Below are 16,205 nucleotides of genomic sequence, written 5' to 3' on the forward strand. Positions count from 1 at the left end.
ATTGACTTCATTCCTCTTGCCAACATTTTTTCATATCCCCCCCAGGACCTAACCCAGGACGCTCACGCAAGCTTTGTGTTCTAGTGCATAAGCCTCTCTGGTGAGACTGGGCTGCCGCCCAGACCCGCTTACCACGAGTGTTGGCTTAGTTAAGCTCGCATGTTTGGCAAGTTTGGCATGGCGCTGCTCCTATATAAAATACCCATGAAGGATGTCACCCGCGCGCGCGGGAACGATCGTTCAAGGAGGGAATATGCCAACTACTCAGGTGATTTCCTCAGGGCTCCGGATCTCTGGCTTATAGTGCTCCCGGCCCGGCGGGGACGCAGTGCGGCGCCACCAGCCAAGCGCGCGGGCCCGCCCCGTGGGCACTCGCGTACACGCTTGCGCGCAGCTCTCGCCCGGCCCGCGGCGGGCAGCTGCGGCACGTTTTCCTGCCGCGTGACGCGCGGTGCAGTCCTTTGGAATGGCAAAAGACATGGGGTGGGGAGGGTGCGGCGGGGTGCGCGGGCAGTGGTATTACGGCCGGCTCTCGGAGGAGAGCGCTCTGGGGGGCATTTTGGGACAGGAAGCTGGTCCTAGCGATTTGCCAGCGGGGGGGGAGAACAACAGACAGAGGCGTCAGGCGGGGGCGGGGGCGCTGGCGACGAGGGGCCCGAAGTAGACGGAGAGGGCCTTGCACTTGGCGCCGAGCCAGTTCTCCTCGACCTCGATGGTCTTAGCGCCGGATGGGCCGGCGGGGACGAGGGCGGCGAGGTCGCGCAGGTCGGTGTGGCGGGGGAGGAAGAAGACGATGCGGTCGGTGATGGAGCGGACGCGGTGGAAGAGGGCATGGCCGTGCTCGGGATGGAGGGCGGCGAGGCTGAAGAAATGCGGCTCGTCGGCCGGCGCATCGGCCGGCCGCTCGAGATACTCCATCCCGCCCCATCTGTCAACAAAAATCGTCAGGAATGATGTGTTTTTGGGGGGAGGAGGGACGGACGGACGGGGGGGAGAGGAAGACGACGTCGATGGCGGCGGCGACGGCGGGCTCGAGGGCGTCGATCCAGTGGCGGAAGTCGGCGCAGACGAAGCGGATCTTGTGTGCGACGCCGTAGACGGCGGCGTTTGCGCGGGCGAGGCGGATCTTGTTGGGGTCGATGTCGATGGCGATGACTGGGGCGTGCTGGCGTCAGCTGAGCCTGCGGACGATGTGGTGTTGGGAGGGGGGGGACAGACCTTGGTCGCAGGTGAGGGCGAACTGGATGGTGTTCCCGCCGGCGCCGCAGAAGCCGTCGACGAGCAGCTTGCATCTGTGTTGTGCAGTGTCAGTCGCTGGCTGATGGGGAGAGAGAGGGGGGAGGGGGGACGGACTTGGCCCGGGCAGCGATCTGCTGGGCGATGGCTTCGGGCGTCACGCTGTACCACGACTCGCGGTCCATCTTGATGCCCTCGTCGAAGCGCGAGAAGAGTCGCTTGCGCTGGGCCCAGTCTGGGGAGGGCGGTCAGTGGTTGTGTGTGTTTCTGGGGGGGGTGAGTGGGCTTACATTTCTGCATGGACTCGGGCAGGTCGTCTTTGGCGAGATGGTGGATGGGGGTGTCATCTTGTTGTTGTTGTTGTTGTTGTTGTTCTTCTTCTTTTTCTTTTTCTTCTTGTTGATGTTGTTGTTCTTCTTCTTCTTCTTCTTCTTCTAGTTTGCTTCGTTTGGCTTCTTCTTCTTCTTCTTCTAGTTTGCTTCGTTTGGCTGGGGGGGGTGCTGAGCAGGGGATGAGCTGGGGCTGGCCGGCGGCTGCGAGGGCCATTGCCTGGCGGACGGCGTGGGTGAGGATCCGCATAAGTTTTCGGCAGTCGATCCGCGGAGAACCATGCCACTTCCGACCACCACCACCCAAACCACGACCATCGACGCCCGTCTCCAGACCAGCCTGCACGCCGCACTCGCCCACTACCGCCACGCCATCCGCGCCAGCCTGGCCCTCAACCTCAGTCTGCTCCCCCAGCCCGCCGCGCCCGCCACGCCGGCCACACCAACGACGATCCCGCTGTTCTACCGGCCCCTGCAGGCGGAAGACGATGGTCCCAGCGCCACCACCTGACCCCCCCGTCTGCCCCGGCTGCACCCTCGTCGCCGTCGCCGCCCCCGTCGCCGCCGGCGCCTTCGTCCTCGCCCACGAACGCCGCCGCCACAGAGCCGCCCTCGTCCGCCACAAACCCCGCATCCCCCCAAGGCCCCTCGGAGCCCGCGCCATGCAGCTCGTCGGCTGGAGTTCAGTCCCACCCCCCCCTCTCTCTCTTTCTCGCGGGCCGCTGATCCTGTCGTCTCATGTGTAGGCTTCATCGGGCTCGGCGTCGCAAGAGCGGCCTCTTGATCCCATCCCCTCCCATCAACCAAACCAAAAAAAAAAAAAAAAAGCGACCCTGGTGCAGAGAGCCTCATTGCGGGTTTCACATAATTGTGCTGTCGATGAAATACACACACACCGTTGAAGCGCCCAAAGAACCTTGAAAACCGCCACCTGACGCGCCATGCCAAGGGCGAAGACGATGGGGCAAAGGGCCACAGCTGCCTGCTGATGAGCACCAAGGGGGCCAATGCGAGCCAAAGGGAGCACAGTCAGAGCACTCCCCACGGCCTGAAATGCTTGACCTGGAGAGCATCACTGGCGGGCGAAAAGTGACTGAGAGCACCAGCGGCCAGTGCCTCTAAGCCACGCCAGGAAGCCCTGCACTAACACTTCTCACTCCAGTGTACACACACACACACACACACAGGGGAAGGGAGCACAGGTCCACAGACCCAGATCCAGAGCCAATTGACACATTTTTCTTATTGAGTAATGGACACCAAAGGAAGCTGCAATGTGCACCGGAAACATCCTAGCTCCGTGCGATCTTCTCGCCCTTCGTGACGACTAGAGTGGCACACGGGGGACAGAAAGACGGGTCAGTTCCGGGGGAGAGAGGGGGGGAAGGCGGGGGGACTGACAGTCGGCCTCGATCACGGTCCCGCTCTCGACCTCGCAGTCCTTCAGCTCGACGCGATCGCCGATGACGACGGCGGTGGCGAGCACACAGTTCTCGATCTTGGCGCTGTGCGCGGGAAGGGTCAGCCAAGACCAGGGGGGGAGGAGGAGGAGAGGGGACGCAACTGTTCGCCGATGGAGACCCGGTCCATGAGCACCGAGTTCACCACCTTGGCCGCCCGGCCCACCACGCACCCCCGCCCGACCACGCTCTTCTTGACGCTCGCCTTGTCGAGCAGACTCGCGCCTGGGGCGACCAGGGAGTCCGCGCCCGCGGTGCCGGTGCCCGGCGGCGGCGGGCCCGAGGGCCGGGGCGCGAGGGTCTGGAGCCGCTCGTGCTCGAGCTTCAGTGCCTGTTGTAACACGGTCGGTCAGATGGAGAGAGCGAGAGAGAGGCGGCAGCGGGGCGCGACGACGCACGGTGCGGTTGATCTCGGCGTACGCGGGCACGGAGTTCGCGCGACACACGAAGCCGTCGCAGGCCCTCCAGAGCACGTAGTCGCAGCGGAACCCGGCGGCGTTCGGGGCCGGCGAAGCGAGGGCGGCGGAGAGCGCGCCGTGGCTCAGCGGGTCGGCCCGGCCGTCCAGCGACAGACAGCTGAAGGTGCGCGAGATCGGCGGCGTCGACGCGGCCGTCAGCGGCGTCCGCTCGCCCCGCTTCCCGCCCGTCTTCCAGTCCTGGGGCGTCGGGTTCGTGCTCGAGCGTTGCAGCGCGGCTGTGAGGGGGTCCAAGGGCCCGTCGAGCTTGGTCGACGCTAGAAGCACAAAAAGTCAGGTTTTCTGGGTGTGTGTGTGTGTGAGCGAGAGGGGAGGAGGTACCGAGGGCGGTTTTCTTGAGGAGGCCGGGCTGCCACTGGTTCTTGGCGAGCCAGGGCACGAACTGGTGTTTGAAGCTGGCGAGCTGGGGCAGGCCTTGGAGGAGGTCGATGACGGCGGGGGAGCAGACGAAGACGTGGGCGGGGACGAGGGAGCTGGAGAGGACGGCGGTGGGGAAGCGGTCGACCAAGGCCATGCGGACGAGCATCTGGGCGCCGAAGCCGTCGAGCTCCTGCAGGTTGAGCAGCACGCCCGAGCGCGGATCGAGCGTGACCAGGGCGAGGCCGGGGCCTGTGCGCATCAGGACGTTCAGTCTCTGCGGCGCGGGACGGAGGGAGCGGGAGGACTTGCCGTCCCGGACATCCAGCGTGTTCGCCTGACGCTCGTAGAACACCGTCGTCAGCAGGACCTGGCTCGTCCGGTGTCGCTCGACGATCGAGAGCAGCGAGCGGTCGTAGATCGGCTCGGTCTGGGCACACATCGGGCTGGCGGCGGGCGGGCGGAGTTGGAAGTAGAGGTCGCAGGGCAAGAGGACGAAGGCGGTCTGGAGGCGCGAGCCGGGGTCAGCGGGCGGGCGCGGTAAAGGGCAGGGGGGACGGACCGTGATGAGTCCGCGCTGGATGGCCCAGCGCAGCGTGTCGGCGGTGCCGAGGCCCGCGGCGTCGCTGTCGGGGATGCATTCGAGCCGGACGGCGAGGGCGGGCTTGCGGGTCCTAGTGGCCGCGGCGAGACAGGCGCGCTGGCCCTCGGCGGCGAGCAGCAGCACATCTACACACACACAGGGGGCGTCAGCACGAGAGTCCGGGGAAGGGCGCGGGGGGGAAACGGACCGGACAGCCCGCTGTCGGCGACCCAGTCCAGCACGAAGTCCACCATCGGCCGGTTCAGCACCGGCAGCGCCGCCTTCGCCAGCCCCGGCTCCTCGCCGCCCGCCGTCGGGAGCGTGTTCACCAGGGGGAACAGGCCCTCGCCCGGCCCCGCCAGGACCACCGCCACGTAGCTCGTCGCATTCGGAGGCTGCCCCGGCGCCGGAGCCGTCGTCGTCGGGCGCGGGTGCAGCGAGGCCGCCGAGGTGCGCGCGGGCAGGCCCGGGCGTCGTGTCGTCATCCTGTGCTGCTCGTCCGTGTGGTTGGGGGTGGGATGTGGCTGAGGCGGGGCGGCGGGATGAGCCGAATTTAAAGTCCCTCACGCCTACGCTCGGGGGGCCCGAAGGGACTAAAGTCGGCTTGCGAGCTACCAGCCAAATGGCTTCGAGGCGATCTCACCCCCTGATTCCTCCACTAATCCTTCCACAAACCATCCCGCCGTTGGCACCATTAGAAGCGCAAGATTCCACGAACACGCAATCCAGCTTGACATTCCTCATGAGCTTCATCCCTTCTGAAAAAACATTCTGTAAATAAAATTACACTGCAACCAATCCGACTTCTTCAAGCCCGGATATCCCAACAGATGTATCTGGTGTTATATACATAACCAAGTATCACACAGCAGACAAAAGAACACATATTAGGACGGTTCACGTAGGGCCAAAATCAGCAAGATCAATATAAAGTTTATCCCACGGCCCCAGCCAATTTGGCTGGGAAGGCTTGCTGATTTATAAAATCAGCAGGGTTAAAAAATCCCTACGTGAGCCGTCCTATTATTGATGTATTTAACATCAGCACCTGGCTGCAGCGAGTCACAATCCTGTGAGAGGGTTCATGGTCCGATGATCTGGCCAGTTCCCCACCTGTCAAGCTTGACTTCACAAAATGAAAGGACACAGCCAACTGCAAATGGCAAGCAACCGGCGATTTCACACCGTTTTTTTTTTTTTCCAAAAAACAGGGAAAAGATGCCTGAAAAGCAAGGCTACAACTATGTTGATTCAGAACTGCTCTGAAGGGCTTCTTTTTTGCTCAAATGACCCTTGAGCTTGAAAATGCTGAAAAGTTCACCATTTTCTCAAAGTGCTCAGGCCACGCGGGCGACTTTGGAGGTAAGCCTCTCCTATGGAGAGTCCCTTTGGGACCCCCTGTTTGAGAGGCTTTGTTAAGCTTGCCCTGAGCGTAGCAACCTCTGAAGGAGGGACTTGCCTCAGTCGCATGTCTGGCCCTACAGGATCAAGACTAATGGCAGGGAGGATGCCACGCTCCCCCATTTTCCCCAATATCACCCTCCAGACTTCTGATTCTCTCCTTGCCTTTGGCACCATCACAATCCCCAGCTTCTTAGCTTATTTTCCCCCACTTCAATCTCCCCCGTATCCATCCCCCCTGGTAAGAAACGGCCTGTAAATGTTGTTACATGGTGGATTTCTGGACCCAATCCCCCCATTGAGCCCGCGCAGGCTCAGGGAATTTCAAATTCTGAGCCCTGCAGACGGGGAAAAACAGATATAAACCAGGGTGCAACAGATCCGGTGTAAAGCTCAAAAGTGTTCCTGAGAACCTTTTGCGGAGTGCGGAAAGGGATGTACGAGGAAACCTCTGCCTCTCCTGGTTCACTAGACACTAAAACAAGCCCACCAATCTCAGATTGGCAGGCTTAATGTAGTGATAGTGGGGTGTTATCAAAAGATAACTGTTGTTTGTTATAAAGTGGCCGGTGCAATGCAGTTGCTAAAATGTGTTATGAGTGAGGAGTCTGGACTTCAACCAGGTGATAGTTGGTCAAAGAGGACCCCTCAGAGGTTTGTGTTATGTAATGTAAGTGTTGTGTAGAGTTGTTATTTTGTCTGTAAGTGTTTTGTAATGTGTGTAAAACCAAAATATAGGGTGACTGATATATTGTCAGGGCGCGTCTCTAAAGTGGCGACGCCCTGAATGGAAAAGAACAATTGGTGAGTTCCTAAAAAGGAAAACACACTTGACTCGACCGCAATGCGGGAGGAGAAAGCCGCGCCTCCGGTGGAGGGGCTGGTAGAGCTAATTTGTACCTGAACCTAAAAAGTTGCTTAACCAGAAACTCTAGCTTACCTGGTAAGGTAGCGAGTGGCGATAAGAAAGAAGTGAGAGAAGAGTGTAACGGAGGAGTTGACGGTGTAGGCGGAGGTGGCGGCGGGAGCGGAGGCAAGGGAGTCAAGGAGAAGGGAGTATTGAAGATATAAAAAAGGTTGAGATGTAACTAGATAAAAAGCCCCGGTCGTTTTTGTATCAAACAAGGATGACAGGCTTGGTCATCTAAAATAATAATCTAAGGGACCTTTTGTGGGGCAGAGGCCCCAGGTCTTTTATAGCCGACTGTGATGGCCGCACTTAGAAGTCAGGTCTTCACAACGTTCTACTAAATCCACACGTGGAACCTTTGCGTGGATTGTACTCACTCAAGTTTGACATACTATGTCCACGTGTGGAACATTCACGTGGAATGTGCTCACTTGAGCTTGACAACCCGTGAGTGTTGTGGAACTCTGCTTAGTCGCGCTCACTTGCGCACTCGCTGTCTTCGGCGCGTGCTGTGCTTGGAGCGGCACTATGCGCGCACAGCTCTTCTGCTGCGCATGCAGTGTCAGCCTTGGCGCTGTCTGGACTAGCCAAGGGCTGACATTTGCCCCCACAAAAAAGCACGGCTCTAATAGGAGTTGTGGCGGGCTTCCTACGCTTTGTCGCACGAAATTTGCGGAGCAAGGTATCGGCATTAGCTATAGCCTCTTTCTTAATCCACTTGTCATGGTCCGCTGACAGGCCCTTGAATCTGGTCAGATAGAGTCGACAATCCTGACCCTGAACCCTTGTCAGCTTTTTGTCCAGGATCCTGTATGCAACCCGTTTGGTATCAGGTTCAGGCAAGGTTTCCGGTACCACTGGCGGGGGAGGCTCGCGCTTATCACCAGGCGCCACGTATTTTTTAAGCAAACTGACAGGGAACGTGGGATGTTTGAGATCATAGCCTCCCGTTAAAACAACCTCGACCGCATTACGCCCGTGTAGAGCTTTAACAAAAAACGTACCAACAAACAGATCCTTAAGCTTCCAATTACCTCCTAGGTTCTGAAAGTTTACCGTCGAAATTAACACGCGGTCCCCGACTTTTATGTCATGGTCCCAATGGGTTTTATCCCAGCTCTCCTTACTGTAGGCAACAGCCTCTGTCAGACACGCGCTTGCCTGTTGTTCAGCTTTGACCATCATCTCCTGGAACCTCTTGGCCGAGGGATGCAACGTTACCGCCTTGCTTAGTACGAGGTCGCGCGGCATATGCGGGATCCAACCGCGCTCAAGCTCAAAGGGGGTTTTCCCTGTGCTAGAGTGTATGCTCGAGTTGTACGCGTACTCCAACGCAGGCAACAAGGAGACCCAGTCATGCGAGTAGCCTTCACCATCTTTGAACTGAAGGCCAAACGCGCAATACCTGCAGATCATGTCTTCCAAGGTCTGGATCATACGCTCTGCAAGCCCATCCGTCTGGGGATGGTAAGCTGTTGAAAAGGATAGCTTTGTACCCATCAGTTGAAACAAGTTCTGCCAGAACTCGGAGGTAAATTTGGGATCCTGATCAGTGATGAACACCCTGGGGCAACCCACATCATTGATGATGGAATTCCAAAACAGCAGGGCTAGGTCTAACGCAGTGTTGTCCTTATGGCAAGGAAAGAAAACGGGCTCTCTTTGAAAAGCGGTCAACAACAACAAGTACTGCATTATAGCTATCCTTCCCTCCGGGAGGCAGAGCGGTGACGAAGTCCATGTTAATGATTTCCACCGCTGCTTGGGCTCCTTGATGAATTGCAGGAGCCTGAAACGCTTACCCGTTGCCCGGTTGGCCTTCTGGCATCGGTCGCAACTTGCGCAATATTGCTCAACTCTAACAGTCCATCACGGCCACCAGGCCAACACACGCAGACGCTCGACCGTACGGTCTTTGGAAAAATGCCCCGCCGCGATATTATTGTGACATTCTTGTAGCATAGCTAGAATGTGATCTTCCTCCACTAACACCAGCGCGCAATGGTTGCCAGTGCGATGATAAAGGAGGCCGTCTAGAAGAATGAACCTGCCCGCGCTGAAATTCGTTTTCCATGGCTCCTCCAATTGAGCAACCAGGTCAGGCTGCGAGTGCTTCAAGCGGAGAATACCAACCAGTGCTGCCGTGTTACGGTTATTAGTGTAACTGGTTTCCACCAAATCCCAAAATTCAGTGGAAAAGCCGCTTATACTGATCGCCATGATGGGAACCTCCCGGGATGTGTCATCCTCGTCGGAGGCAGGATTATCCTTATCATTAGGGAGCGCCCACCGTGACAGTCCATCCGTATTCTTATGGATCAGACCATCACGGTGAACAATGTTCATAGACCCCCGCCATTCCTGAATAGAAATCTGCCACCGCATCATGTGACGGCTAGGTGTTTTCATGTTCAAAAGAGATTTCAGCGCAACGCAGTCCGTAATCACCGTAAACACACACCCATCAAGGTAGTAATAAAGCTTCTCCAATGCCCATACCAAACAGAGGCACTCCAGCTGGGACGCTCCATACCTTTTCTCCGAGTCTTTCAGCTGACGCGAGATGAAGCAAATGGGGCCTTCCTGTTCCTTGTCCCCTATCATCTGGATTTGATGAAGAGCGGCGCCAATGCCCTCCATAGAGATCTGCACAGTTTTGGGGGCTCTAAAACTTGTGTGGGAGGCGCCCAGGTCTGGGGCTGAGATTTTCGTGGGAAAGTGAGCCAGAAGGCCGTGTTTCAAGTTTAGGCTCACCACGCTCCCACCCAAGCTTAACAAAGCCTCTCTGAGGAGGCGCAAAGCGTCTCTAAAGGAGAGGCTTACCTCTAAGGTTACACCATTCACATTACAGAATCAAGAATTTCTGGCAAAAAAACACATATTTTCTTTTCAAAATGTTTTTAAAAATGTAGTTTTTAGTTTAAAAACACATCTGAGTTAGAGTAGACAGACTTGCAGCCTGCAATCTCAGCTTCAATTTCACAGTTTTTTACCTATCTGACACACATAATTACGAGCCCACTCCACCTCCTGTGAAGTGATTCTGGAGTGGTGATGAAGCGGTTTTTGGGCCGGAACAGCACCAGACTTGGGATGGTGGGCGCGTTAAAATCGGCTCATTTCCCCTACATATGCAGCAAATCTGGCCGGACTGCGTCCATCATGCATAATCCCCTGGATCAAATTTAACAACTTCCTGTTGCAATCAGAGAGGCTCCCAGAGTCCCAAAGCCTAGATTTCCCTGCAAAATTTGGCTCAGATCTAGGTCTGGAAAGGGTTTCCAGATTGACAGGAACTGGAAGTCCTCCATTCTCTGTCTTGCACAATGTGACCCAGCTCAGTTTCCTTGCTACAGCAGAGTGGTAAAACACTGCTGCCATGGTAAGTGACTTGGGTCAGTTTGGCTGTTGATCAGGGCGCTCAAATTGCAGCTTGAGAGCCATGGTGCTCACACTCCAACTTGAAGAGCCACTTAATTGGACCAAGCAACATTGCAATTTGTAGGGGTCTCTCTCAGCTGTTCTGGGGGAGTACTTGCCCAAAAATCAGCACAGCCGCCAGATTCTAAGAATTATTTGTCATGTGAACACCTTGAAATCTCAAGCACCCCAACTCTTGGCTGGCTGACTGCTAGTAAAACCTGCATCACTCTAGCTAAAACTGGGTTCAATTCAACCTGGTCTAAGCCGGAAAGGTGGAGCCAACAGTGAAACCAATCCAATACAACACCAGGATTGGCTAATACTGTGTACCTTATTGTTTTTTTCAATACATAAGGATTTTGATCCCGTTTATTGTATTGAAGAGAAAAAAAACTGGGGTTTACTGTTGAAAAAAGTGCACATTCTCTGGGCAATTAGGGCTTCAATCTAACATCCCATACCAGCAATACACCCAGTATTAGATTCTATTGGCAAAACAATCTGCATGTATTGATTTTATTGGTGGCTGAGTCTGGATCCAATACCAATACAGAGTATCAAACCCAAAACCAAACCAATATCAATAAGTACCAATAGCAATACCTGTATTGGATTGGTTTGACCTTTGATGGAGCGCCACCGGGCATTGTTTTAGATCATCTATGTGTGTACGGTACAGATGTGAAAGATTTTTTTCCCTGGTTTCCATGTTCACACACTGCTTCTGAAGACATGTACCTGTGACCTCATGTCTTGCGTAGGTGTCATATGCTTTGAAATGAGATCTGTATGATACACCCCCAAGAAATTTATGATATACACAGTCCAAATGTTAGCTTGAGAGGAGTTTTTTTTTATCACCAGGAGTAACTGTGGGAGGGATTGAATGAGTATAAAATACTCTCAGTAGGGTGGATGGCATGTATATAGATTGCGGATAGCTAGCTGAATCTGGTGTGATTTCAATTTCCATCAAGCACATGGTTTTTTTTTTGTGGTGAACTGATACAAATCATCAAGGATGAGGTTTTGAGCCAGAGAGTGTTTTTGTGTTAGTAATATTGAAGATTGCTGTGACAATCTGGACACTGAAAAATAGAAACATGTATATAATCCTGTATTCTTCAAGCTTGCCCTCATCCAAACCACAAAGATATACAGTCAGTAATGTCTAAAGTAAAGCTTCTTTAGCTCAATCTTGAATGCATAAAAACCATTAATTTCTGTGCACTCTTATCACCTTGCTCCATATATCCATCTTCACTACCTTTCCAAACACCTTCTCAAACTTCCTTAATCATTCTTTTCATGCTTTACCAATCACTTCTTCTTACTTCCTGGATCATTTCAATCTTTGCAGTTTTACCTGAGCTCAGTAATAAGATTGAAGCAAGTAGTAGTGGAGTGAGGAAACTCAGAACAGATGATAGATTACATGGTGAGCATTCATATTTTTATCAAGTGCATCTGTTGGAACACTTTCCATGGCATCTCTTAAACCTTGAAAATCTTGCTCAAAATCTGATTAATACTCACCATTCACAAAAAAATACCAAAGCACTTGCGATCAAGCCACATGAATCACCCTTCCTAGTAGATGATTCAATCCCACCCAGAAAAAAAAAGAGAACAGGCCAAGATATTTTGCCTCAAAGGCGTCAGTTTATTTCTGAAAATGAATCACTCCATTTAAAAATTTTAACCTCATTTTCCTGATTGGTTCTCTTTATTCAGGTTCAAGGATACTTGAGGCTTGGGACATGAATCAAGGTAAAGTCTCTTTGATTTTTTTTTTTTTTGGATAGATAACCAAGTGTTGGAAATTGAAGTTAGATAACTTTCCCTTCAATATTTTAGAAAAAGTTGCAGTGGTTCATAAATACTCAGAACCAATTTCTGTATTGACAAATGAATTAAACAGGTATCTTTCTGCTTTGGAACATATGGCCCCACATCTCAACTATGAGCAGGTATCCAAGACAAGAAGCATACTTGAACAATCTGAGAAGAATATCAAGGAATTCATGCAATGGAGGCTTTTGCAACTAGCAAACATCAAGACATATTTCTCATCAGATGACCTCACCAAATGGATGCTTGAAACTCGGAACAGCCTTGAATCCCAAGAAACTACCTCACCAATAATTCCAATTGAATCATCTTCACAAATATTCCAGGAATACCTTCAGGAATCTGGAAATTTTGTTTTGAAAGATGTGATGAAGCTTATCACTGATCACAAAAACATTTTCAATGATCCCTACATGAAGGAAAAATTCATACCCTTTGATTATTCCACAGCTTGGAAATATGCAAACACAGTTTTGAATTTTTTGTTTGAAAATCAACTGATCAATGGAAGTATGGTAAGAAATATGTTTGAAGATGATAGGATAGTGAAAGAAGTTATTTTAATCACCCATAACTTTACCAATGATCACTGGCTTTCAAACATCTTGCCAAAAAGACCTATCAGATTTACAACACACTGGTACTGGCATTGCTTTAATAGGTATCCTTCAGGTAATTCTATGATTCTTCAAAATTAAATCAAGTCATATTCTTTGATTACTGATTCAAATATTTCTATTCATTCAAAAAAGTTTTGGGGAAAAAAGAAGAAATCTTTCTTGATTTGGTTTCTCATGTAGAATATGTAAAGGAGATTTGTGAAGATTTCATGCAAACTATTCAATCAAAATATTTGAATGGTGAAACAATTGCAGAGAGAGAAGGTATCCATACAGAAAATTGGAAAGAAGTTTCAAGCTTACTTTCAACTGAAAACTATTTTGGTAAATTGAAAGATTTAATTGCAGCCAACAATTCAATATTACTAAAAAGAAAAGATGAATTTGATTCTCCAATATTGATTGATCCATCTGGATTCAAACAAACAATGATCAACATGATTACCAAACTGGTTACCAAATGCCCTGAAATTTTTTCTACATTTGCTCCTGATAATGAAAAACTGGTCCCAGCAATTTTTTCGCTCTTGGGATACATTGAATTCAACCTATGTCCAGGAGTAATCAATGAAGTGTATGTTCTCAATTTGATGATAACAAATAGCTTGTGAATCTGAAAAAACTAATTTTTTGATAATTTTCTTGAAAAAAGGATAAATAATATTACATTCCTAGATTTGATTCTCAATTCAAAATCACTAAAAAGAAATTACACCCAATCTGACTTTGAAGACATAGTGAAGCTAGTTTCACTTGCCTCAAGCAGAGAAAGCATTGATACGCTTAATGACAGTTATCAAACTCTTTCCACCATGCCATGTTTCATAGGTAAGTATAACTTACACCTTGAAAATGAGATTGTTGAAGGGTATAGGAAACACAATGAGAAGATAAAACCTGAATATGAACAGATTTACCATAGATTGTTGAATAAAGAGAGAAAGATGATCTCTATTTTATGTCGAAATTACAATAGATCAATTAGGGACCCTTTCCTTTGAAATTTCAACTGACACATGGGGCCTAAATGTGTGTTCATGCGGATTTTGGTTTGCTTCCCCTTCTTATCACGTCTTAATCACTTAATCCCTCAAAGCTTCACATTTTATTTCTAATATTCAAGATTGAAATTTTCCAAACAGCTTCAGTGACTAAGATTAATTCATCCTGCTAATCAAGATTCAATTTCACTGTTGACCTGCCTTTCTTGTTCACCATTTTTTACATTGTATAATGAATTTCTATTTTTATTTTTCACTTTGATGATGGAATGCTGGCCCTTGGATCGGGGTGGTCTTTGGCACCTGGATGTGGATACCTGCATGGAATCTAAAATTTTGTGGGAATTTAGATCAAGGTTTTCCCTTTAAATCTTTCAAAAAGAGGAATACAAGGGGGTGACTAAAACAGCTCAGAAGACATGGGCGGGGACGAGGGAGCTGGAGAGGATGGCGGTGGGGAAGCGGTCAACCAAGGCCATGCGGACGAGCATCTGGGTGCCGAAGCCGTCGAGCTCCTGCAGGTTGAGCAGCACGCCGGAGCGCGGATCCAGCGTGACCAGGGCGAGGCCGGGGCCTGTGCTCATCAGGACGTCAGTCTCTGCAGCGCGGGAAGGAGGGAGCGGAAGGACTTGCCGTCCCGGACATCCAGCGTGTTCGCCTGGCGCTCGTAGAACACCGTCGTCAGCAGGACCTGGCTCGTCCGGTGTCGCTCAACGATCGAGAGCAGCGAGCGGTCGTCGATGGGGGCGGTCTGGGCGCACTCGAGGCTGGGCGGGGGCGGGCGGGCGGGCTGGAAGTAGAGGTCGCAGGGCAGTAGGACAAAGGCGGTCTGGAGGCGCGAGCCGGGGTCAGCGGGCTGTACACTACAAACATGGATGAATTTGGGAAGGCATATATTGATCAAATTATATTGATTTTTTTTTTTTTTTTTTTGAAATTTCTCTTTAATTTGTTTCCTTCCAGAAACATCATAACCCTTCTATCATCTCTCTTTCTCTTAATTTCCTCCTTTCTTAGTTTTCAACCATAGCAAATTTTTTGCCAGATCAAATAGGTCATTTTTACATACTCATATGAATTATTCCTGAGAAAAAATAGTCTGTTAAGTCAGGCAGGGAGGGGAAGGGGGGAGGAGGAATGGGGAGGCATGAATTATTGTCCCTTGAACCTTGCAGAAGTTTTGAAATCTACTTTCCAAAAAAAAAGGGAAAAAAAAAAATCAGTCTCAATATATCATGCTACATCAATTTTGTTCAAATTTAATGGCTTGTATATATGACTCATCATATCCAATATCCTAAATTTCTACTAGTCCTGAGATTGATTTAACGTTTTTACCAGATTTGAGTAAGGTGTCTTATGTCATGGAAGAACTCCCACGCTGCGCTGAGATATGGTGGGAGAAACACCAGGAAAATACCAAATCAGTGATATTTGGCAACTGATCACATTGTGGTTGTTACATTTGGAGGTTTTGAGGTCATTGAAGGTACACCATGATCCGTTGAGGCCATTTGATCATTTTTGTACCATTATCATGGAAGAACTCCCACGCTGCGCTGAAATATAGTGGCAGAAACACCAAGAAACTACCAAATTAGTGATATTTGGCAACCTATCACATTGTGGCTGCTACATTTGGGGGTTTTGTGGTCATTTAAGGTACAAAGTGAATCTTTAAGGGCATGTGAACATTTTGGTACCAATATCATGGAAGAACTCCCAGGCTGCACTGAGATATAGTGGGAGGAACACCAAGAAACTACCAAATTAGTGATATTTGGCAACAGATCACATTGTAGCTGCTACATTTGGGGGTTTTGTGGTCTTTCAAGGTACAAATTGAGAGTTTGAGTGCATGTGAACATTTTGGTACCAATATCATGGAAGAAATCCCACGCTGCGCTGAGATATAGTGGCAGAAACACCAAGAAACTACCAAATTAGTCATATTTGGCAACTGATCACATTGTGGCTGCTACATTTGGGGGTTTTGTGGTCATTCAAGGTACACAGTGAATCTTTGACCATATTTGATCATTTTGGCACCAATATCATGGAAGAACTTCCACGCTGCGCTGAGATATAGTTGGAGAAACACCAAGAAACTACCAAATTAGTGATACTAGAGGCCAAGGCGGCTGCGCCGCTGAATTTTCAGTCCCCCAAACATATCAAAACACCAGTATGACACAGTGATCAACGGATATTTCAGTTTGAGCCTTTGCTTGGTAAGACTTTGTGCATTATTCTTCTTACTTTGAAATAAATCAAGGAAATAGTTTACCAGTATCCAGAATACAAACTATGATGAAAAGATAAGGCAGATATGCATAATATGGCATGTGAATTACTTTAAGGGATCTCTTTTTCTAAGAGAAATTGTTTTTCAACCCGGGCCGCCATCAAGAACCAAGGAGCAAAAACAAAACCCTCAAACAGTACTTCAGGTCAAATATCTTCATGAGCAAAAAAACTGGCCCCCAGAACAAGAAATCAAGGTGATTTTTGTGGGTTTATGGGTCTTGGAAAATTTGGAAAATTAAAATTAATTAGCT

At 50.4% G+C, this 16,205-nt stretch overlaps 4 protein-coding genes across 4 annotated transcripts; 1 reads left to right on the top strand and 3 right to left on the bottom strand.

The window, feature by feature from the left end:
- Window positions 1–621: 621 nt before the first annotated feature.
- On the bottom strand, window positions 622–1,815 carry PtA15_6A623 (uncharacterized protein; the record flags this gene model as incomplete). Its single annotated transcript, XM_053170348.1, has 5 exons — window positions 622–928; window positions 987–1,155; window positions 1,219–1,292; window positions 1,354–1,471; window positions 1,716–1,815. The coding sequence occupies 5 exons, from the start codon at window positions 1,813–1,815 to the stop codon at window positions 622–624; spliced, it is 768 nt and encodes a 255-aa protein (XP_053021548.1).
- A 30-nt stretch (window positions 1,816–1,845) lies between these two features.
- PtA15_6A624 (uncharacterized protein) lies at window positions 1,846–2,349 on the top strand (the record flags this gene model as incomplete). The annotated part of the gene is made up of 2 exons (XM_053170349.1): window positions 1,846–2,056; window positions 2,312–2,349. The coding sequence occupies 2 exons, from the start codon at window positions 1,846–1,848 to the stop codon at window positions 2,347–2,349; spliced, it is 249 nt and encodes an 82-aa protein (XP_053021549.1).
- A 508-nt stretch (window positions 2,350–2,857) lies between these two features.
- Window positions 2,858–4,926, bottom strand: PtA15_6A625 (uncharacterized protein; the record flags this gene model as incomplete). The annotated part of the gene is made up of 8 exons (XM_053170350.1): window positions 2,858–2,892; window positions 2,967–3,070; window positions 3,130–3,356; window positions 3,424–3,758; window positions 3,823–4,110; window positions 4,171–4,363; window positions 4,421–4,587; window positions 4,650–4,926. The coding sequence occupies 8 exons, from the start codon at window positions 4,924–4,926 to the stop codon at window positions 2,858–2,860; spliced, it is 1,626 nt and encodes a 541-aa protein (XP_053021550.1).
- A 9,131-nt stretch (window positions 4,927–14,057) lies between these two features.
- On the bottom strand, window positions 14,058–14,292 carry PtA15_6A626 (uncharacterized protein; the record flags this gene model as incomplete). The annotated part of the gene is made up of 2 exons (XM_053170351.1): window positions 14,058–14,221; window positions 14,277–14,292. The coding sequence occupies 2 exons, from the start codon at window positions 14,290–14,292 to the stop codon at window positions 14,058–14,060; spliced, it is 180 nt and encodes a 59-aa protein (XP_053021551.1).
- Window positions 14,293–16,205: the final 1,913 nt, after the last annotated feature.

This window comes from Puccinia triticina, chromosome 6A, assembly GCF_026914185.1.
Source record: "Puccinia triticina chromosome 6A, complete sequence".
Lineage (NCBI taxonomy): Eukaryota > Fungi > Basidiomycota > Pucciniomycetes > Pucciniales > Pucciniaceae > Puccinia > Puccinia triticina.